The sequence below is a fragment of the Myxine glutinosa genome, chromosome 11 (genome assembly GCF_964187855.1).
Source record: "Myxine glutinosa chromosome 11, kmMyxGlut1.1, whole genome shotgun sequence".
Taxonomy (NCBI): domain Eukaryota; kingdom Metazoa; phylum Chordata; class Myxini; order Myxiniformes; family Myxinidae; genus Myxine; species Myxine glutinosa.
Window position 1 is genome coordinate 29,977,007 of NC_136271.1, and position 21,284 is coordinate 29,998,290.

The 21,284-nt window shown below is 43.1% G+C and overlaps 1 protein-coding gene across 1 annotated transcript in view; it reads right to left on the reverse strand.

The window, feature by feature from the left end:
• The window catches only part of LOC137436536 (forkhead box protein P1), a 581,222-nt gene that overhangs the window by 230,627 nt on the left and 329,311 nt on the right, over positions 1-21,284 (reverse strand). The window contains exon 10 of the mRNA XM_078786516.1: positions 2,766-2,849. Coding sequence (XP_078642642.1) covers positions 2,766-2,849 — 84 coding nt within the window. The remainder of the gene's footprint in view (positions 1-2,765; positions 2,850-21,284) is intronic.

Here is a 21,284-nt window from a genome sequence, read left to right on the forward strand (position 1 = left end):
GCATTTGTTGGGTACTACGGGAGATATTGCAGATCATCCATGGCAGAACCTTCAGTTTATAAATGCACCAGCCTTGAACTTATAGCTACTTGTACTTGAGGGAGGTTAAAATGACAGTATTGTGGGACTTTTCTACTGTTCTTGGCCCAGTAAAAATATCATTATTAGCCCCCAACTGGGAAGAAGCCCACCTAACGATGGATATATATAGCAAAATTCACCCTTTAGCTGATGTGGTGTATAAAATCCATGTCTCATCAGAGCCACTGGCACACAGACTTTAATGAGCATGTGTTGTCTGTCACGCAAGCACAATGGTTACGTCAACACAAACAGTCAAAGGTTTAATTTGCATTCGGGAATGGTGTTACAAATTACATAGGCACAGGCTTAAGTGTGTGCCACCCAATGTGCATCTGCTCACAGACGAATGCATCTGCCTCGTCAAATAAGGCTTTTAGAAGCCACAGTAACAGCAGCATCACAGTTCAAAGGGGAAGTAGCGACCCAAATGTGGACCTCGTCAGAAACCTACTTAGATCCACAAGGACTAAGAACCACAAATTATTTGTGATTTTTTTTCACTAACTTTCCTCCTGATGACTTTATCTTTACCTCTTCCGGGTCCTCCTGATGGCTGCAATGCTGTATTTGGTATTTTACTTGATCCTAATCTAGTTCATCTGATGTCATTCAAACTTGGCAGGCAGACTCAGGGCTCTTCTGTGGGTTTACTAAAGGGGTTGGCATCTTAATCCCTTGTTGCGGAGTATTTGGAATACACCGAGAGCACCTTCAGTACAGTTTGCTTTCCAGGAAGAGAAGGCAAGTTGTTTTAGAGCAACTGCCTCACCACAGGATTCAGTGTACCATGATCTGGAGGATAGATAGGATAACTGAAGACGAGATTGGATGAATCTCTGCATGAGAGGTTTCTGTGGAAGAATTCCCAGGCTGAGTTAATATCAGGCGCAGTAGATATAGGAGACCAGTGCTTTAGTGAGATGGTTGCTTGCAGTCCCTGCCGATCTGTCTTGAGTTAACTGTCAGACTTGCGGGCTTTGACGCAGCTCTCTCAGAAGCATATGCCCAGAAGAACCAATTGGAGCAGAGGAAGAGCAGGAGACATTTGCAGGGAAGTTTGTCATCATCAAGTCCAGAAAGGGAGGATTTGCCATCGAGAGTATTCTGGATTGGAAACTTCACAGATCCCTCTTGAATACAAATTCTGATTACCTTTGCCAGACAAGGTAGCATAATGATTCCACACTGAATCTGGGAGGTCAGCAGTTTGAACCCTGGCTGAGTCACACTAAATTCTTTCAAAATGATTGTTTCTTTGCTTGAGGCTTAGCATTTAAAAAGTATAGAGCATGGACAAACTTCCATTGGTTGGCAGCCATTGCACAGTTGTTATGACCCTAATGGCCTCCTCCTACATTGAAGATCCCTATAAGGGAACTCATTATTATAACCACACCCCAAACCCATCTCTTTCCACCCCCAACATTTGTATTGTCAACTTTCCTCTTATAAATAAAATAGATGTATCAGTGTGAGAAAAAGCAGAGAAATAATCATTTATCAGAAATAATAAGAAAAAAGCAGATAGGGCTAAAACCAACACATAGCAGGAAATCTCAAAAATGTATGGATGGATTTGGACGAAACTTGGTGGAGACGTTGTGAGTGTGACAAGGAAGAATCGATTCAATTTTGGTGAAGATCCGGATCCGGATCCGGCTAGTATAATTTTTTAAGTGATTCTTCACCATTGGGAGATAGGGACAAAAACGATACAAAGCAGGATATCTCAAAAGGTTATGGACGGATGATTTTGATTAAATGTGATTCTGTATTGTGATTTTCTGATCTACTCTGGGATGAATGAATGAATGAATGATCGTTTTAAGGCCATTTTTCCCCGCTAGAGCAGGGGTTAGCCTTGCGGGCCCCATGACAATCATGGTTCCCTGTTTGAGGCAATGTTTTTTTATGGCCGGATGCCCTTCCTGACGCCATCTACTCTGGGATGAATGAATGAATGAATGAATGATCGTTTTAAGGCCATTTCCCCCGCTAGAGCAGGGGTTAGCCTTGCGGGCCCCATGACAATCATGGTTCCCTGTTTGAGGCAATGTTTTTATGGCCGGATGCCCTTCCTGACGCCAACCCTTGGTCACGTTCTTAGGATGCGCAGCGATACGGTGTACCTATTCTAAATCGGGGTACACACCGTGATCATTCATCCCAGGAAGCTGGTACTCAATTTGCCGATCTTGGAAGGATGACAGGCTGAGTCAACCCCACTGGCGTTAATTCAGCGATCGACAGGGATTTGAACCCAGGATCCTAGGATCCCAAGCCGGCACCCTAACCGCTAAGCCAACACCAGGACACTCTGGGATACAAAACGTAAACTGTTGATCTGGCGGAGGTATGCTCTCTACTGAGTACCGTTCTAGATGTTGTTGCTGTTGTTGTTGCTACTTTCAGGTATATAATCACTAAGACAAAATGCTCTTAAATTGTAGGACTATTGGCTTGAATTGTATAATGTGTAACACCACATAACATCAAGGGTACTTTAACAAATACCTTTTACAAGGTACATAACATCAAAGCATTATGCAACACATCATCCAACGCAAACACCAAACTAATCACTCTGCAGCACAAAAATAAATAAATAATTTAAATCGAAACCAACTTTGAGATTAAGTTTATCAGGGAGATTGCACCAACTTTGATGTGAGTATATTCACCGGCTGTGGCGAAGGTTTTGGTTCTGTTGGGCGCATGTGCAGGTGAGCCATCATAGCTGCGAGTCGTTCCCGTTCCTTGGAAAGCTGTTTGAACCAAAGTAGAATAATAAATATAGCCACAGCTTTTACATGCAATACATCAAGAGCAAATCTTAGCGAAGACTAAATGAAACATCTTGAAGTTATACCCAAGCCATCGTCTATTTAAACCATATACTAAAAGTCCTGAAATATATATTAAAACACAAAATAAATCACATGTTGCCAAACTTTCAATGGGCTTCATACACAGTAGATAGGAAAGTCCCACAAGTGACTGAACTTTAGAAACCCCTAGGAGGGGGAGGGGCGGGGGGGGGGGGGAGCAAGGAAGAGTCAGTGTAGCCAATATCATTGCTTTGATGTGGAACAAGGAGAAAAATACATAAATGTCATAGCCCCCATGGTTTTAGTAATTTTGCTGTATAGAGTTAAAAGCCTTCAGTCGGACATCGTTGGTCTGATTACAAAACAAAATATTCTGCATGAGTATATTCTCATGTATTGTGCTTGTGCCAGGTTTGAACAAAATCGGTCCATGCACATCGAGAAATAGTTGGGGACACGTTAAAGTAACAAAATGGCCGCCAGTCGGCCATCTTGGATCTGATCTCGAAAAACAATGGCGTACATATGTAACTCATCATTTATTTTCTGTGTGCAAAGTTTGAACAAGATTGATAAATGCATGCCCGAGAAATGGTTGAGGACGTGGTCAATATCGGGTTTTTTACAACTAAAACGGCCGCCAGTCTACCAGTCGGCCATCTTTTAACAGATCACAAAATAAAGTGAGGTGCACGTGTATGCCGTCATGTGCTGTGCTTTTGCCAAGTTTGAACAACATCGGTAAATGATTGTCAAATAAATGGTTGAGGACGTGTTCAACATCGGGTTTTTTTTTTACAACTAAAATGGCCGCCAGTCGGATGTCTTTGATCGCATCGTGAAACAAAATCATGTGCATATGTATACCGTCATGTATTTCCTTTGTGCCAAGTATGAACAAAATCGGTCAATACCTCTCCGAGATATGGTTGCAGACGCATCGACCCACAGATGTACGGACGAGACCCAATCCATATAAGCCCTTGTATCGGACTAAGTCCAACGGGTGCTAATAATCTATATCTGTATCTACGCTGAAAACGAATTTTGGAATGATTGTCAATACTACGCGAAGAAAGGATCTTTCTAGATCTGTGTTGCTTGTGCTGCTATTTTGCATCAATTTTCTTTAGGTTGTCACACAGGGAATGGTTTTACACAAAAAAATACATACTACTTCATCCTGTCTGCTAACTCCTTCCCATGTTCATTCTTTGTGCATTTTCTTATCAATACTACTTCCTTTCTTCCGTGCTACTTAAATAAGTAATTTGCTTATTTTAATCAAAGCTTTTAATTTCCATTATTAAATGATTAATCTCCCTTTACTCTTCGAAACAAACAACTTGACCTCTTCCTCACACAATTTATATAACAATTCCGACTGATGTGCAAACCGGCTCATTCTGGCCCATCGTCCTGATCTTATAGCACTACTTTACTCCATGCTTTTAATGACCCTTCTTCTCAACCTGGTAGCAATGTCTGTCTTCATTTGACAGAATTGTGGATCAACAAGAGGATACTTGTCTCCTCGCACACACCCTGCCATCACCACTGCACACCCCACAGCCCTCACGACATGTCCTACGGCAGCCATCATGCATCCCTGCTCCTTCCACCGTATGCCCCACCACCCACACAATGCACCCAACCCCACAGCCCAACCCAATCTCATCCTTCACCCCCTTCCCGCCCCAGAGTTTACCGATCTATCCATTCAGGTTACTGTTCGACCTCCAGATATTGTATGTTTGACAGAAATGCTCCTTTCACACAATTTCTGCGATTCCTCTTTATTCACTCTTCAATTTTGACACAGCCTGCCTCCGTTCAGGACATGGTGTTGCTGTGCATGTCAAGAAGTCCATTCCTCATGGTTCATTGTTCTTATGAAGCCCTTTCAGCCCATTGGAATACTTCTGGCTGTGCATACCTCTCTGCAATCACCCAATGTCTATATGCGTGCAACACCATCTACCCAATGTTGATTACTCATATACATCTATTTCTACACCAGACTCAGTGGCGTAATGATTAGAGCATCAGTTCTGAGTCTGGGAGGGTGGCGGTTTGAACCTGACCCAGCCGAATCATACAAAAGACTATAAAAATGATACATGCTGCTGCTTTGTTTGATGCTCTGCATTTAAAAGGATAGAGCACGGATAAACCTCATAGGTTCGCAATTCGCATCCATGGGGAAGAGGAATTTCCTCCTAAAATGCACTGTTTAGAATGTGCCATAAGATGATGTTGCTGGTTGCAAGAGCACCCCAATAAGTTATGTCACTTCCAACAAATTGAATGGCAATTGGGTGTATTTCTGAAGTCAGGTATGGTGTTGTCTCACGTATTCATCAGTGTGTGTGTGTGTGTGTGATTTGTGTTCCAGCTCTTCCATGAACCACAGACCATATAGAAAAAAATACTTGGAATAGCTGGTGTTTACTGCCCAAAACAACAGAATAGCTGGTGTTTACTGCTCAAAACAACAGAATAGCTGGTGTTTACTGCTCAAAACAACGGAATAGCTGGTGTTTACTGCTCAAAACAACGGAATAGTTGGTGTTTACTGCTCAAAACAACGGAATAGTTTGTGTTTACTGCTCTAAACAACGGAATAGTTGGTGTTTACTGCTCTAAACAACGGAATAGTTGGTGTTTACTGCTCAAAACAATGGAATAGTTGGTGTTTACTGCTCAAAACAACGGAATAGTTGGTGTTTACTGCTCAAAACAACGGAATAGCTGGTGTTTACTGCTCAAAACAACGGAATAGCTGGTGTTTACTGCTCAAAACAACGGAATAGCTGGTGTTTACTGTTCAAAACAACGGAATAGTTGGTGTTTACTGCTCAAAACAACGGAATAGCTGGTGTTTACTGCTCAAAACAACGGAATAGTTGGTGTTTACTGCTCAAAACAACGGAATAGTTGGTGTTTACTGTTCAAAACAACGGAATAGTTGGTGCAAAACAACGGAATAGCTGGGGTTTACTGCTCAAAACAACGGAATAGCTGGTGTTTACTGTTCAAAACAACGGAATAGTTGGTGTTTACTGCTCAAAACAACGGAATAGCTGGTGTTTACTGCTCAAAACAACGGAATAGTTGGTGTTTACTGCTCAAAACAATGGAATAGTTGGTGTTTACTGTTCAAAACAACGGAATAGTTGGTGTTTACTGCTCAAAACAACGGAATAGTTTGTGTTTACTGCTCAAAACAACGGAATAGCTGGTGTTTACTGCTTAAAACAACGGAATAGTTGGTGTTTACTGCTCAAAACAACGGAATATTTGGTGTTTACTGCTCAAAACAACGGAATAGCTGGTGTTTACTGCTCAAAACAACGGAATATTTGGTGTTTACTGCTCAAAACAACGGAATAGCTGGTGTTTACTGCTCAAAACAACGGAATATTTGGTGTTTACTGCTCAAAACAACGGAATAGTTGGTGTTTTCTGCTCAAAACAACGGAATATTTGGTGTTTACTGCTCAAAACAACGGAATAGCTGGTGTTTACTGCTCAAAACAACGGAATAGTTGGTGTTTACTGCTCAAAACAACAGAATAGCTGGTGTTTACTGCTCAAAACAACAGAATAGCTGGTGTTTACTGCTCAAAACAACGGAATAGTTGGTGTTTACTGCTCAAAACAACGGAATATTTGGTGTTTACTGCTCAAAACAACGGAATAGTTGGTGTTTACTGCTCAAAACAACGGAATAGTTGGTGTTTACTGCTCAAAACAACGGAATAGTTGGTGTTTACTGCTCAAAACAACGGAATATTTGGTGTTTACTGCTCAAAACAACGGAATAGCTGGTGTTTACTGCTCAAAACAACGGAATAGTTGGTGTTTACTGCTCAAAACAACAGAATAGCTGGTGTTTACTGCTCAAAACAACAGAATAGCTGGTGTTTACTGCTCAAAACAACGGAATAGTTGGTGTTTACTGCTCAAAACAACAGAATAGTTGGTGTTTACTGCTCAAAACAACGGAATAGCTGGTGTTTACTGCTCAAAACAACAGAATAGCTGGTGTTTACTGCTCAAAACAACGGAATAGTTGGTGTTTACTGCTCAAAACAACAGAATAGTTGGTGTTTACTGCTCAGAACAACAGAATAGTTGGTGATGCTACAATGGTATAATAGCACATACATGCTGCATCGTGTTATTTTGCTGCGCGTGTATTTACCATACATTTTGCAATACTGTAGTTATTATAAGAAACTATCTATGTTTGTGACTATGTCATCCCCTTGAAAGGACTTGCATCAAATAGTTCTTAGGCAAGTACTGCTAAGGCAGCACAAATGTTTTCCTCTATTTAGCGATGAAAACGTAAGAGGCCGTATTGTGTAAATAAAGGTAAGCAGGGAAATGCTTTGGGAATCAAAACCCCAATGTGAAGGGGAAAGTAAACGATAGAGACCTCGAATAATCTCAGTGAATGGACTTTAGAAACACTACAGAGGTTTGCCTTAACTTCACATATATTGCATGCTACATATTCAAAATTGTTCAGGGATTAAGAACAAACTGTAAAAGGTGAAATGGGAAAGCAGTCCCAGCAAGAAAAAAAAACAAAAAACGATAAAGGAATACGTTCCGTACTTCAAAAAACTGTAAAGATGTTATCATCAAACTTAACCGATTGTTCTGGCTACACTGTTTAAATGTTACACGGTTCTGTTTTATTTTCACAAGTATTAAAAAAAACATGCTGAATATGTTTCAGATGAACATCTTTACAAAGAACTCCCATATAACAAAGTTTTCAAAGTTCAGTACCTCTGTGTGTGTGTGTGTGTGTGTGTGTGTGTGTGTGTGTGTGTGTGTGTGTGTGTGTGTGTGTGTGTGTGTGTGTGTGTGTGTGCGTGCAGTGCCTTCAGAGCTTGGGATCCTAGGATCCTGAGTTTGAATCCCAGTCGATCGTTGATTTAATGCCAGCAGGTAAATTGAGTACCAGCTCACTAGTAATTGGGGCACTGCATCAATGGCAGAAACGCGCTTCCAGAAAAACGATGCAAACCAGCGGCCACAGGCTGCATATGAAACAACAACAACAGTGCCTTCAGAAAGTATTGACACCCCTTGACGTTTTCACATTTTGTTCGGTTACAGCCTGACTTTCCAACAGATTCAATTGAGATTGTTTTTGTCACTGATCTTCATACAATACCCCATAATGTCAAAGTGGATTTTTTTTTTTAGAAATACTTTAAAATGAAATACAGAAATATCTAATTTACATAAGTATTCAACCCCCTGAGTTAATACTTCATAGAAGCGCCTTTGGAAGCGATTACAGCTCCGAGTCTTCTTGTGTATGTCTGTATCAGCTTTGCAAATTTGGATTTGGGGAGTTTCTCCCATTCTTCCTTGCACATTTGCTCAAGCTCTGTCAAGTTGGATGTTTATCTTCTGTCAATCTTCAAGTCTTTCTTCAGATTATCATGTCTTTCCACAGATTCTCAATGGGATTCAAGTCTGTGCTTTGGCTGGGACACTCACGGACTTTCATGTTCTTGTTCTGAAACAATTCCATCGTTGCTTTGGTTGTATGCTTGGGGTCATTGTCCTCTTGCAGCGTAAATCTTCGCTGGAGTCTTAGGTCTTTTGCACTCTGAAGCAGGTTCTCCTCAAGGATTTGCCTGTATTTGGCTCCATTCATTTTTCCTTCCATCATTACAAGTCACCAGTCCCTGCCGCTGAAAGGCATCCCCATAGCATGATGCTGCCACCACCATACTTTGCAGTAGAAATGGCGTTAGATAGGTGATGAGCTGTGCTCAGTTTCCGCCAGAGGTAGCCGTTTGCATTCAGGCCAAAGAGTTCAAAGTTCATCTTATCAGACCACAGAGTCTTTTGCCTCATGCTCTCAGTCTTTCACATGCCTTTTTGCAAACTCCAGGCATCCTGTCATGTGCCTTTTTCTCAGGAGTGGCTTCCATCTGGCCACTCTCCGATAAAGCCTAGATTTGTGAAGTGCTGCAGAGACTGTTGGCCTTCCGGCAGGTTCTTCCGTCTCAGCCAAGGAACTCTGTAGTTCTGTCAGATTGGTCATTGGTTTCTTGGTCACCTCCATGACCAAGATCCTTCTTGCTCGGTTGCTCATTTTGGTCGGACAGTCAGCTCTAGGAAGAGTCTGGGTAGTTCCATATTCTTTCCATTTCCTAATGATGGAGCTCACTGTGCTCTTGGGAACTTTCAACAGTCTAGAAACTGTTTTATACCCTTCCCCAGAGCTATGCCTCCTCACAATTCTATATCGGAGTTACACGGACATTTCCTTGGTATTCAGGGTAGAGTTTCCGCTCTCACATGCACTGTCAACTGTGGGACCTTGCATAGAAATGTGTGTTTCTTTCTAAATCATGTCCAATGTCCAATCAATTTTATTGTCTACAGATGGACTCCAAAGAAGTTGTACAGACATCTCAAGGATGATCAAAGGAAATTGGATGCACCTGAGCTCAATTTGGAGTGTCATATCAAAGGGGTTCACATGAGTGGGGTAATAAACAAATAAGCAAACTTTTTTTAGGACTCATTTAATAACTTTGGAATTATGAAACAATTTTTCTTATTTACAACCATAGCTGGGAATAAATTTTCTTTTTTATCATTGGCCAATTTGTTAGTGACCTACAATTACTACGAGCATATAGGCAGAGGTCTACAAGGTGTGTCTTTGGCTTGGCACTGTTACCTGCAGTGTTGGCTTCAACTAGCCATCTGCGGTGAAAAGTTCACTTAAGTAACCTGCTGATTCTCATGAGACACAGAAATCGTCCCCACCTCTTCATGGTGCAGACCAATAACTATCTCTGTGAGGAACCAGGCTCTGACCTTTTGGATTATGACCTTCCAGATTACATAGAGGAATTACCTGGTGTGTCGGTAAGTTCTTCCTTGGAGCTAACCCCATCATATGGAGGCCCCATCAGCTGACCTTTTCTGTGCAGGCTTCGGGAGACATTCAGGTGAGAAAAATCCCCCAAAAGAAAGACAAAGAGAGAAACGGAGCATCTAATCTGGATATATGACCAGGAAATGCCCTCAACTTATGGACTCGTCAAATGACTCTCTACATGGAACACTTGATCTACGATGTCCTCTGGAGCAGCTATGCTCATGTCCTGAGAATTGGAGCGACTAAAAGTAACAAGTTCAGTGGACCGGAAGTGGTATTTTAGCAGCCAACAGACTTACATGCATACATACATGCATACATTTATTCAGGCTGCGACGACAATTTACACAGGAAAGGAGTTACTATCAGTATGCACCACAATGACAAGAGCACACTCATGACCTGGTCCCCAATCAACAGTAGACTCATCACAGCGAGGTTCAGGCACAGATATGGCAACCTCACAGTTATTGAGGTTATGCTCCAACTAACAGAGTACAACCTGATGAGAAGGAGTAATTTTACACCACACTCCACTCATTACTCAACAACCCAAGTCGAGATCTCATATTCATCCATGGTGACTTTAATACTGGGGTAGGCACTGATAGATCTGGCTGTGCATCAGTATTCGGACCGCATGTGACACAAAATAGAAATAACAATTGAGACCGACTTATAGATTTGTCTTGCCGTCAGGCTCCGAATATGTGGCTCCTACTTCAAAATAAAGAACATTCACCATAACACCTGGTACAGTAAAGGTGGCATGGCAAGAAAGGAAATAGATCACATCCTGAACACTCGTAAAACTGCAGTGACAAATACTAGAGTTTGCAGAAGTGCTGACAAATACTAAAGTTTGCAGAAGTGTTGACTTTGGAAGTGCTGACTATCACTTCCTTGTTATTAGCCACAGTTGGCCTTCGCCTATTAGAAGAGAAGTCAATATCTCACCTCCAATACCGCAAGCATTTTGAGGTTGAGAAACAGTGCTCAAAGCAACTACAGGAGTTCTACCATTAAGAGATGTCCACTCACCTGGCATCAAATCCAGAAATTATTGTTGATGTTGAATCAAACTGGAACAACTTATGCACAGCGCAGATTCTGCTAAAGCTGTAGTTGGGGTCAGAGAGCATAGATGTTCAGAGTGGATCTCCAATGAGACTCTTGTACTGATAGAAGAATGCAGGAAAGCCAGAATATCTGACCAACCAAACTGGAAGGGGTTTCAAGGAGAGAAGTGTAGACCTGTCAGTAGAGACAAAGATGTGTTTCTTTAAGGCTGAGTAGAAGCAGCCAAGTAAGGGGCAGCCACTGGAAACAACCAACAGATGTTTAGCGTTGTTAAAAAAAACTCAAGCAGAATCACCTGCACCCCATGTTCCATCCAATAGAATAGAAACGTCATACGTGAGATGTCTGCTCAACTCCAGAGATGGCAGGAGTACAGTTCCAACCTTCTTTTCTCCATCCACTCAACCCACTAGACAAACTCACTTCCCTTGCCAGAGCACGTATACCCGACAAATATATCTACACTGAATCTCCAACACATGCAGAGATTGAATGTGTCATCCAAAGGCTCAAGCATAGGAAGGCTCCAGGAATATGTGGAATCTCACCTGAGCTATTGAAAAATGCCAACCATGCCACTATCTCCAGATTCCATGCATTATTTGGTGATATCCGGGACCAAGAAACTTTACCAAAACAGTGGTTACAGGGTATCGTTCTCTACTTCTGGAAACAGAAAGGAAATCAAATAGAGTACAGCAACTACAAGAGCCTGTCAGTTGTAGCCAAAGTATTTGCCTGGATACTCATAAACAGAGTTCAAAACATGCTAGACAGAAGGAGGAGAAAACGAAAGGCCTCTTTCACACGACATAAATCAAAAATCTAACAAATCTTCTCCTTGGGTCAGATTGGACAAAAGCTAAGAGTTTGCTCAGCCCACATTTGCAGCCTATGTAGCTATCAAGGCCTTCGACTTTAAATCATGACTGTCTGTGACTTTTGTTACCAAGGACTGTTGGGCTCATTTGGGATCTCTATACCAATACCAAAAGCTGTATCCGTGTTAGAGGAGACTTATTGGACTTCTTTAAATTGAAATGTCAGAGTTTGGCAAGGTGATATGCTGGCACCGACACTCTTCCCCCCAGCCACCGTCACCATTGCTGAATCAGTAGGCACACTTATTGCCAACGCACAGCTGGGAATTCAGCAGGCATGCTTCACTCGAGAGCTCAAAGTGAGCTGGCCCAAGACCAAGATTCAGGAAATTGGACATGAAACACTACCTCCGCCAAGAGCTGTAGACGTCAATCACTCAGTAAACACACAGTGATTGAATTTGAATATCTTGGTTCTAGAATAACCTCTATTAGAGACTCAACCTGGTGTTGGCTTAGCAGTTAGGGTGCCGGCTTGGGATCCTAGGATCCTGGGTTCGAATCCCGGTCGATCGCTGAATTAACGCCAGGGGGGTTGACTCAGCCTGTCATCCTTCCGAGGTCGGCAAATTGAGTACCAGCTTGCTGGGATGAATGATCACGGTGTGTACCCCGATTTAGAATAGGTACACCGTATCCCTGCGCATCGTAAAGAGCGTGACCAAGGGTTGGCGTCAGGAAGGGCATCCGGCCATAAAAACATTGCCTCAAAACAGGGAACCATGATTGTCATGGGGCCCGCAAGGCTAACCCCCGCTCTAGCGTGGAAAAATGGCCTTAAAACGATCATTCATTCATTTCATTCATTCAGAGACTCCATGCCAGAGATTTGTCATCGTGCTTCCCTTGCTCAGTCAATACTAGCCTCATTGTCCGCAATCTCTGTAAGTCTCCTGAAAAACCAATGACTGAAGCTGTGACTGTTCAGAGCTCTGATAATGTCGATTTCTGCTCTGGCTGTGAGACCTGGACATGCATGCCTATGATAAACACACACACACATCAATGGTTTTGATATGTGAGCAGTGAGACATATCCTGAGAATCCGATAGTAGGACCAGCTCACTCATCAAGCAGTCCGCCAAATTGTACAGTTAACACAGAAGCCACAGCAATAAACACATACAGCTCCGATGGTTTAGCCATCTATATCGATATCGAGACAATTATGCAGCAATATTGTTATTCACTGACCCTACGAATGACTGGAAGTGCCCTCGCACAAGATGGAAACACTGTACAGGCAGTCCCCGGGTTACGAACAAGTTCCGTTTTTAAGTGTGTCTGTAAGTCGAATTTGTATGTAAGTCGGAACAGTTACATACGGTTCACATCTGGTGTCAATTAGTCAAATGTTTGTCTTAGTATATAGTATATATTTTACCTAAAACATCTATAGGTATAAAAAACATGAAATAAACATTTCTTAACCTGTTTAGATAGAAAAAAAAAGATAATGATTAAAGGTTAACACATACTCTCATTCCAATTGATATCTTGCAAACCTTGAAACGATCATACCTTGATATATCTCTCCGAGATGATGGGCCTGGTGTTGGAGGGGATGGACCTGGTGCTGGAGAGGATGGACCTGGTGCTGGTCATTTTCTTAAAGTAAACATCAAGGGTGGCTTGAACAGAGCTTTTCTCATATTTCTCTTGTCTAACGCTCCCCTTATTATATACTTTGTGTGTCTGTTTGATTTTTTTTCTGTGTGATAAATGTTAGCTCTTTCACGAGCCTCGATTCTGTATACATCAAAAAAAAACAAAAAAAACCAAAAACTATTTTTTAAATAATAGGCTTTACGGAGGTCGGTACGTAAGTACGGGCGTTCGTAAGTCGGGCGTTCGTAACCCAGGGACTGCCTGTATACCATTATACGACAGCTACACAGCTACCTGGGACTGTTAGGGGTGAGGCTATCAGATTGGCGACTGAAAGGACAGCATGGCGATCTCTCGTGGCTGTGGCAACGTTGTGATAGTGACATGCATGATGATGATGATGATGATGATGATGATGATGATGATGATGATGATGATGATGATGATGATGATGATGTTGTTGTTGTTGTTGTTGTTGTTGTTGTTGTTGTTGTTGTATAGTCAGAACATTTATGAGGGTAGGCAACAATGCTCTGCAAGTTTGCTTTTCGTTTCAAAAGGTTAGTCCTGCAACAGAAAAATAGCTTGTCCATGCTCCAGTGCAATTCGAAAGCAACAAGAACAGAAACAACACCACCTATGGTGGTGGAGGTAACGAGCGAGGTGGTGGAGGTGGTGGAGGTAACGAGCAAGCAATTGATATGCAAGGAATGTAGAAATGTTCAGGTCGGAGTGAAGGGAGAAAAGGAAGTGGGGGGTTTGGGAAGGTAACTGCAATGATGTTAGGTTGTGACAAAATTTAAATCTCTTTTTAATTTACCCATAATTACTCCCTCCACATTTGACTGAATGAAGCAACTAGTCAGGTTCACCATGTTAACAAATATAATTTCATTCAAAAATTTGGGAGATTACAAAACCTGTACATTTTTAGAATCATCAGAGCATGGAGAATCCGGAAATCAATGTTGACATTTGCACAGACACCTGCATGGCCGCCATTTTTGATTTTCAAAATGGCCGCCATAAAATACATATTTTGCGCTATCTCGGCTTCTAGTCAACCTAGAAACTTAATTAAATATGCTAATCCTATGTTTTCTGGGTCAAGGAATCCAATAAAGGCCTCAAAATAGTGCTCAGGATTATAGAAAAGCAACAAACAAAGGTGATTGAAAACCATTGTCTTTATATTTGTGATATAACTGTATTACATAATACATGATATTGCAAGTCCTTTGAAGTTATAGGTATGGGTTTATAAAGCAAGAAAGCAGCCTTGTTAGTATCAGATTGAACTATAAGTCCTATACACAGGATCTACGAGGTCTATACCGTTCAGGAATATCCTTTTACAGATCATCACTGTCCTGAGTGTCATTTTCGCAAAGGTGTCTACGCAAATGTAAACATTAATTTTTGGATTCCTCATGCTCTGAATATTCCAAAAATGTATAGTTTTGCTAATCTACCAAAATTTTGAAGGAAAAAACATCGTGAACCTGACTAAACTTGAGATGAGCTGAGTGGCGTTAACCCAATATGAACAAGGATCTCATGGAATGTGATAAGTAAATATTTATTGCCACAAGCATGTTCGGAGAAGGGATGCGTGTACAGTGCATTCGATTAAACGGTGTTACAGTGCACTGTCCAGACATATTTCATCACAAGTGTGATGCAGGGAAATAAAGATGACCTGATTTTTCACCTGATCACATCAGTCCTGGACAGTTTCATGAACCTTCAAATATGTAAACTGCCTATCAATATCATAAATTAGGTCTTTTACAGATGTGGATGTTAAACAATACCGTGTAATTCAATAATGATGTACATACAGTACGGACAGAGGAAACAGGCAAAGTGAATAGCATCCAAAACTATTCAAATTCAAAGAACACCCAGTAGATGTTCACGATTGATGCGCTATCGATTCAACTTTTTGCGCGCTGATTAAAAGGTTGTAGATCAATGAGAACATGGATTATTGAGATTGATGTGACTCAATAATCCATGTTCTCATTGAACTATGATGCGATGATGCTATTTGGCATGCAGCACTCAAGGCTTGTTTTCGCAAGAGTACGTTGCCCTGGCTGCTGTGAATAGCTTGTTTTGTCATTCCTTCAGAAGATTGGGACCTCATAAAACCTTTGGAGAAGTTCAAAGGAAAACACCAACTCCATGCTACAGATCTTCCTCGACCATTGGAGTCTTGTTAACTCAACTTAACGAATGGCTGTGTTTCCCCTCTTTTTTTACATATTAAACCTTTTCATCCTCTTCTATATTTTCCTCAAAACTTTCCAATGTGGAAATAACAATCTCAATATGGGATATGTCCACCTCCGGCAGCAATCTGCATTACACCGTCGTTGCATTTACCGTATGAACACTTGAATGTGAGCCTGGGGAATGGCATTCCATACCCGATTCAGCTCCTGTTCCAGGTCATCGAGGGTCTGTGGCAGTCTTGGCAAGGTTCAAATGCAATGATCAATGATATCCCAGAGATTTTCAATTGGATGTAAATCTGGCGAGATGGCAGGCCAGGGTGTCATGACATCAACATTGGCATTAACCAGAATGTTGGTTGTCCTAATGGCCCTGTCAGTGGGACTATTATTGTACTTAAAGATTATTCCATGTTGTTGAAGGATATTCCAAGACCATGTTGTACTAGCTCCTCCATGAACCTCGACTTTGCGCACACAAAAAGGGAGGCAAACCATATGTTACTATAAGATCTCATTGATGCATCGATCTGCCATCACATTGCCATGGGTATGGATCAAGTTGGTGTGAAATGTTTCAGAAATACCACCCCACACCATGACACTTCCACACCCAAAATTTGAGGCTTACTAGACAAAAACTATGGGCATATCGCTCATTGTGTCTTCTTTAGATCTGTGCATGGCCATCATGCCGTTCAAGGAGAAACCTGGAATTGTCACTCGCAACACTGGGCCATTGCCTCCATGTACAGAGGATGTGCTGATTTGACCACTGCAAACATGCTTGAATATATCGCAAGCAAGTCTTGGACGCCGAACAGTACGATGAGCCTGGATATCCCTGCAGCAAGGAAACCTCAAAATACGATATTGACATTTATCCTGAGTGGTCCATGGAGTGTGTTTGCAGTACTCTGGGCAGTTTGAAAACGATTGCATAAATGGGTCAAGTGAATGTATCCGTGCTCAGCGGAAGTCGTTATCCTGGGACGTCCACTTCTTGGCATAACTCTTGTTGATCCATTGCATTGATAACATCTTCTAAGGTTATGAAGAGTGTTATAAAGAGTTCCTTTCCTCACGTTAAATAACATTGCAACATGGCTACTGGAAGGCCTTGCTTGATGGTGTCAAATTATTTTATTCCTCTTATTTTCTGACATACATGATGATGATGATGATGATGATGATGATGATGATGATGATGATAACAACGATTCCTTTTCGCACTGTGACGATGCATAGGGCTGCTGCCGCAGCAGTTTCCTTGGCTATTGGGCACAATGTTGGATGGGTCTCCAGTGACGCAGGATACCCCAATGGCTCATTCATCCCTGCAAGCTGGTAGTCAGTTTGCCGACCTCTGAAGGATGACAGGCTGAGTCAACCCACCAGGTGTTAATGCAACGATGATCGGGATTCAAACCCAGGATCCTAGGATCCCAAACCAGCACCCTAACCGCTAAGCCAACACCAGGCTTATCTGACAGACTTGGCATTGTAATATATTGCTAAATAATGTAATTAGCATGTTTTTTTGGATGATACACACTGGTGTCTCAGAAAGACTCTTTAAACTTTGCTCAGAATTCCTCACGATACTTTTAAAAACCTACGGGTGCATGAGTTGCATGTGCTGAACGATTATTGCATGAAATTCTACTTGGTCCGTATTGTGTATTGTGGTGGGAGGGGGGGGGGGGGGTGTTTAATACATATATATATATACTTGTTGTTTTGGTTTGGTTTTGGTTTGAATTTCCTGTAACTCGTATTTAATTAATCGTGTTCTGCTCCTCGTGTGTGGCCTTGTACTGTAGTTGTACCCCCGTCGGTGTTTTGTTAACTTAAGTGTGTTTTGCTTGGCTCGTGGTTTTTTCCCTTCTACCCCGAACATAATACTGTCTAACGTTCTAAATCCCCACCCCCCCCCCCCCCCAAAAAAAAACAAAAAAAAAACCAAAAACATTTATTTTATTTTCTCCACGTGTACTGTTGTCTCATCCTGTATTTTCTGTCCAGGTGTGCTGTTCGCCCCACCCCCATTATCTCCTTGCCATCCACCGTTTGCCCTGTTCATGTGACTCGTGGTGGTCCCTCTCGGCTCTCCCCCTGTTGGTATTTTTGTGCATATAAGATTGTTCATAGTTCTGTTTAAATATTTTTAAATATGTTTAACCTTTCCCCTTCTGTTTTTTATTCAGTGGTATATTACAACACGCTGTTTTTCTTCCTATTTAAAAGGCTTTTCTCAATTTCCTCTCCAACTCATTCCACTTTAAAAAAAAGAAATTCAATATCTTATACGTCTCCCTCACTACATGGTCTAAATTCACATTCATTCCATCCCTCCTCCATCATCCTGAACCGGATTGCTAACTTGAAAATCACAACAAACCCAATTTGTTATCAATGTTCGTCTTTCATTAATCATCCACTTTCTAAACTCCCCTCTTGCCCCTCCCATCCAAATCCCCCCCCTTGCACCTACACTCCGAAACTTCCCCCTTGCCCCTCCACTCTTAAACTCCCCCCTTGCCCCTCCACTCCTGAACTCCCCCCTTGCCCTTCCCCTCCTAAACTTCCCCTTTGCCCCTCCCCTCCTAATCCCCCCCCTTGCCCCTCCACTCCTGATCTCCCCCCTTTCCCCTTCCCTCCAAAACTCCCCCCTTGCCCCTCCCCTCCTAAACTCCCCCCTCACTCCTCCCCTTCAAAACTCCCCCCCAATCCCTCCCATTCAATTCTCCCCCCATACCATTCCTCTCCAATTCTCTCTCCTCCCCCCTCCTCCTCCAAGCTGCCTCCTCCCCACTTCGTCTCCCTTCTATCTCATACCTCCACCCCCCCAAACCTTCTACTTTCCTCTGCCCCCCCTCAAACAACCCCTCACTGTGCCGCATCCCTTCACCAGCAAACCTTTCATCCTCCTCATCCTTCCCTTTCTTGGAACTCTTCTGCAACATCTGAAACACTATCAACTGCTCTCCCTACCTCCCCCTCTCATCCTTCATCTTACCCTACTCCTCCCCTCCCCTGTCCTGTACCCGATGCTCCCCCTCTCTCTTCATTAACGGTATGGACCTCAAACATCCGGGGCCTTCGCTCAAACCTGACTGATCTCTCCATACAGGTTGCTTCTGACAATCCAGACTTGATCTGCTTAACAGAGACTTTCCTCCTTCAATATGTCTCTGATTCCTTAATATCTCTTCCTGGTTACTCCCTCCTCCGGTATGATAGACCTGAGCCTCGGCCTGGTGGTGGGGTGGCTATCTTTGTCAAAAACTCTCTTCCTCACTCTCCTTGCACTGCTCTCTTTCCTCCTCACCCGCAGGAGTACCTCTGGTTACGGCTTCCTCTCCGCTCCCACCTTTTGTTCATATGTGTTCTGTACCGTCCCCCAAACAGTGATGACTCCATCTACATTTCAATGTCTGACAACATGGACCAACTTCTATCCACTCATCCCAACTCTCTCTTCCTCATATGTGGTGACTTCAACTGTCATCATGCCACCTGGTTGGGTGTGGGTTCCTCTCTCACTAGTCATGGCACCTCAGCAAAGGACTTCTGTGACTCACTGGGATTGACACAATCTGTCAATTTCCCGACCCGGATCTCAGCCAATGGAGTATCTTCTCTTCTAGACTTGGTTATGACAAACTTCCCTGCTAATGTCTGCTGCTCTTCTTCTGCTCCAATCGGTTCTTCTGATCATGTGCTTGTCAAAGTGGACATCTCTCTGGCCATTCTCAGAGAGCCTCCTCAGCGTCGACGAGTCTGGCATTTCACTCAGGCCGACTGGGACGGTCTTCAAGCAGCCAGCAATCGTCTGGATTGGTCTCCCATCTCCACTGCCTCTGACATCAATTCTTCCTGGGAATTCTTCCAAAGCAAACTGATCTCTCTCATGCACAGATTTATCCCATCTCGCCTTCAATTGTCTTACCCTTCCTCCCGTCCATGGTACACTGAATCTTGTGGTGAGGCAGTTGCCCTGAAACAACTTGCCTTTGCCTCTTGGAAGGCTAATCCAACTGAAGGAAATCTCAGTTCCTTCCACCAAGCTCGGAACAAGTGTGTGTCTACCCTCAGGAGTGCCAGGAAGCACTATCTCTCCTCACTCAAGAATGAACTCTCAAACCTGTCTCCTTCCTCCAAATCCTGGTGGCGTCTGGTCAAATCCGTTTCTGGTGTTTGTTCCCCCTCCATCCCCTCCCTTACCTCAAATGGCCACACAGTTGACATCGCACGTGACAAAGCCGAATGCCTCAACTCTGTGTTCGCCTCGAAATCCTTAGTCCCAAACCCATCTCTCTCTGTTCCCACCTTTCCCAGTCGAACCCAACTGCTCCTGGACTCTGTGTCCTTCTCTCCTGACAAGGTGGAGGAGTTTTTGTCAAACCTCGACTCTGATTCTGCAACTGGACCAGACGGCATCAGCCCACGGGTCTTAAAATCCTGCTCTGCCGCTCTATCTCACCCTCTCTCTGTTCTTTTCACCCTATCTTTTGCTCAAGGTCATCTGCCAGCATCCTGGAAATCAGCTAACATTACCGCTTTACACAAAAAAGGTGCAAAAACAGATCCTTGCAACTACAGACCAATCAGCCTGCTCCCAATTATCAGCAAAGTCATGGAATCCATCATTGCTTCGGATATGAAATCTTTCCTCTTCTCCAATGGCTTGATCTCTGATCATCAATTTGGTTTCAGACCAGGTCACTCTACTCTGGACATGCTGCTTCTGCTGTCTCAACAATGGATGGAGGTCCTCAATGCCAAACAGGAAATCAGAGCTGTCTCCCTTGACATATCAAGGGCCTTTGATACGGTCTGGCACCCAGCTCTGCTCACCAAACTCTCCTCCTATGGTATCCATGGAAATCTCCATGCATGGCTTGCGGACTTCCTCTCTGGTCGTAGTCAACGTGTGGCCCTGAATGGATTTCTCTCATCTCCCCTTCCTGTTCAGGCTGGAGTTCCCCAAGGAAGTGTGCTGGGCCCTGTGCTTTTTCTGGTCTTTATCAATGATCTCTCTGACTCTCTGGAAAATCCTCTCTATCTCTTTGCTGATGACTCCACTCTCTGCCGCTCCATTCCTCTTCCCTCAGATCGGCAGTCTGCAGCCTCCTCACTCTCTGAAGACCTGGACAAAATCACAGACTGGTCAAACAAGTGGAACATGTCTTTCAATCCTGCCAAATCTCACTCTCTTACTATGTCTCTCCGAAAAGATCGACTGGACAACCCTCCCATCTACTTTCTCAACAATCCTCTCCAAGAAGTTCTGTCACTCAAGCTTTTGGGTCTCACTATCTGCCATGATCTTTCTTGGGAAAACCACATTTCCAAGCTGGCCTCCAAAGCCAGTCGCCGACTGGGCATCCTCCGTCGTGCGAAGTCCTTCCTCGGCACACCTGAGCTCCTCACCACTTACAAGGCTTTCATCCGCAGCTCAATGGAATACTGTTCTCCCCTATGGGCTGGTGCTCCTGCCTCACACCTGGCTCGGCTTCACGCTGTTGAATCCAAAGCTTTCAAAATCATTGGAATCTCCCGCGATGAAGCTATCTCTGAGGGCCTTTCACTCACTCACCGCAGGCAGGTAGGTGGTCTTTCTGTCTTCTACCGA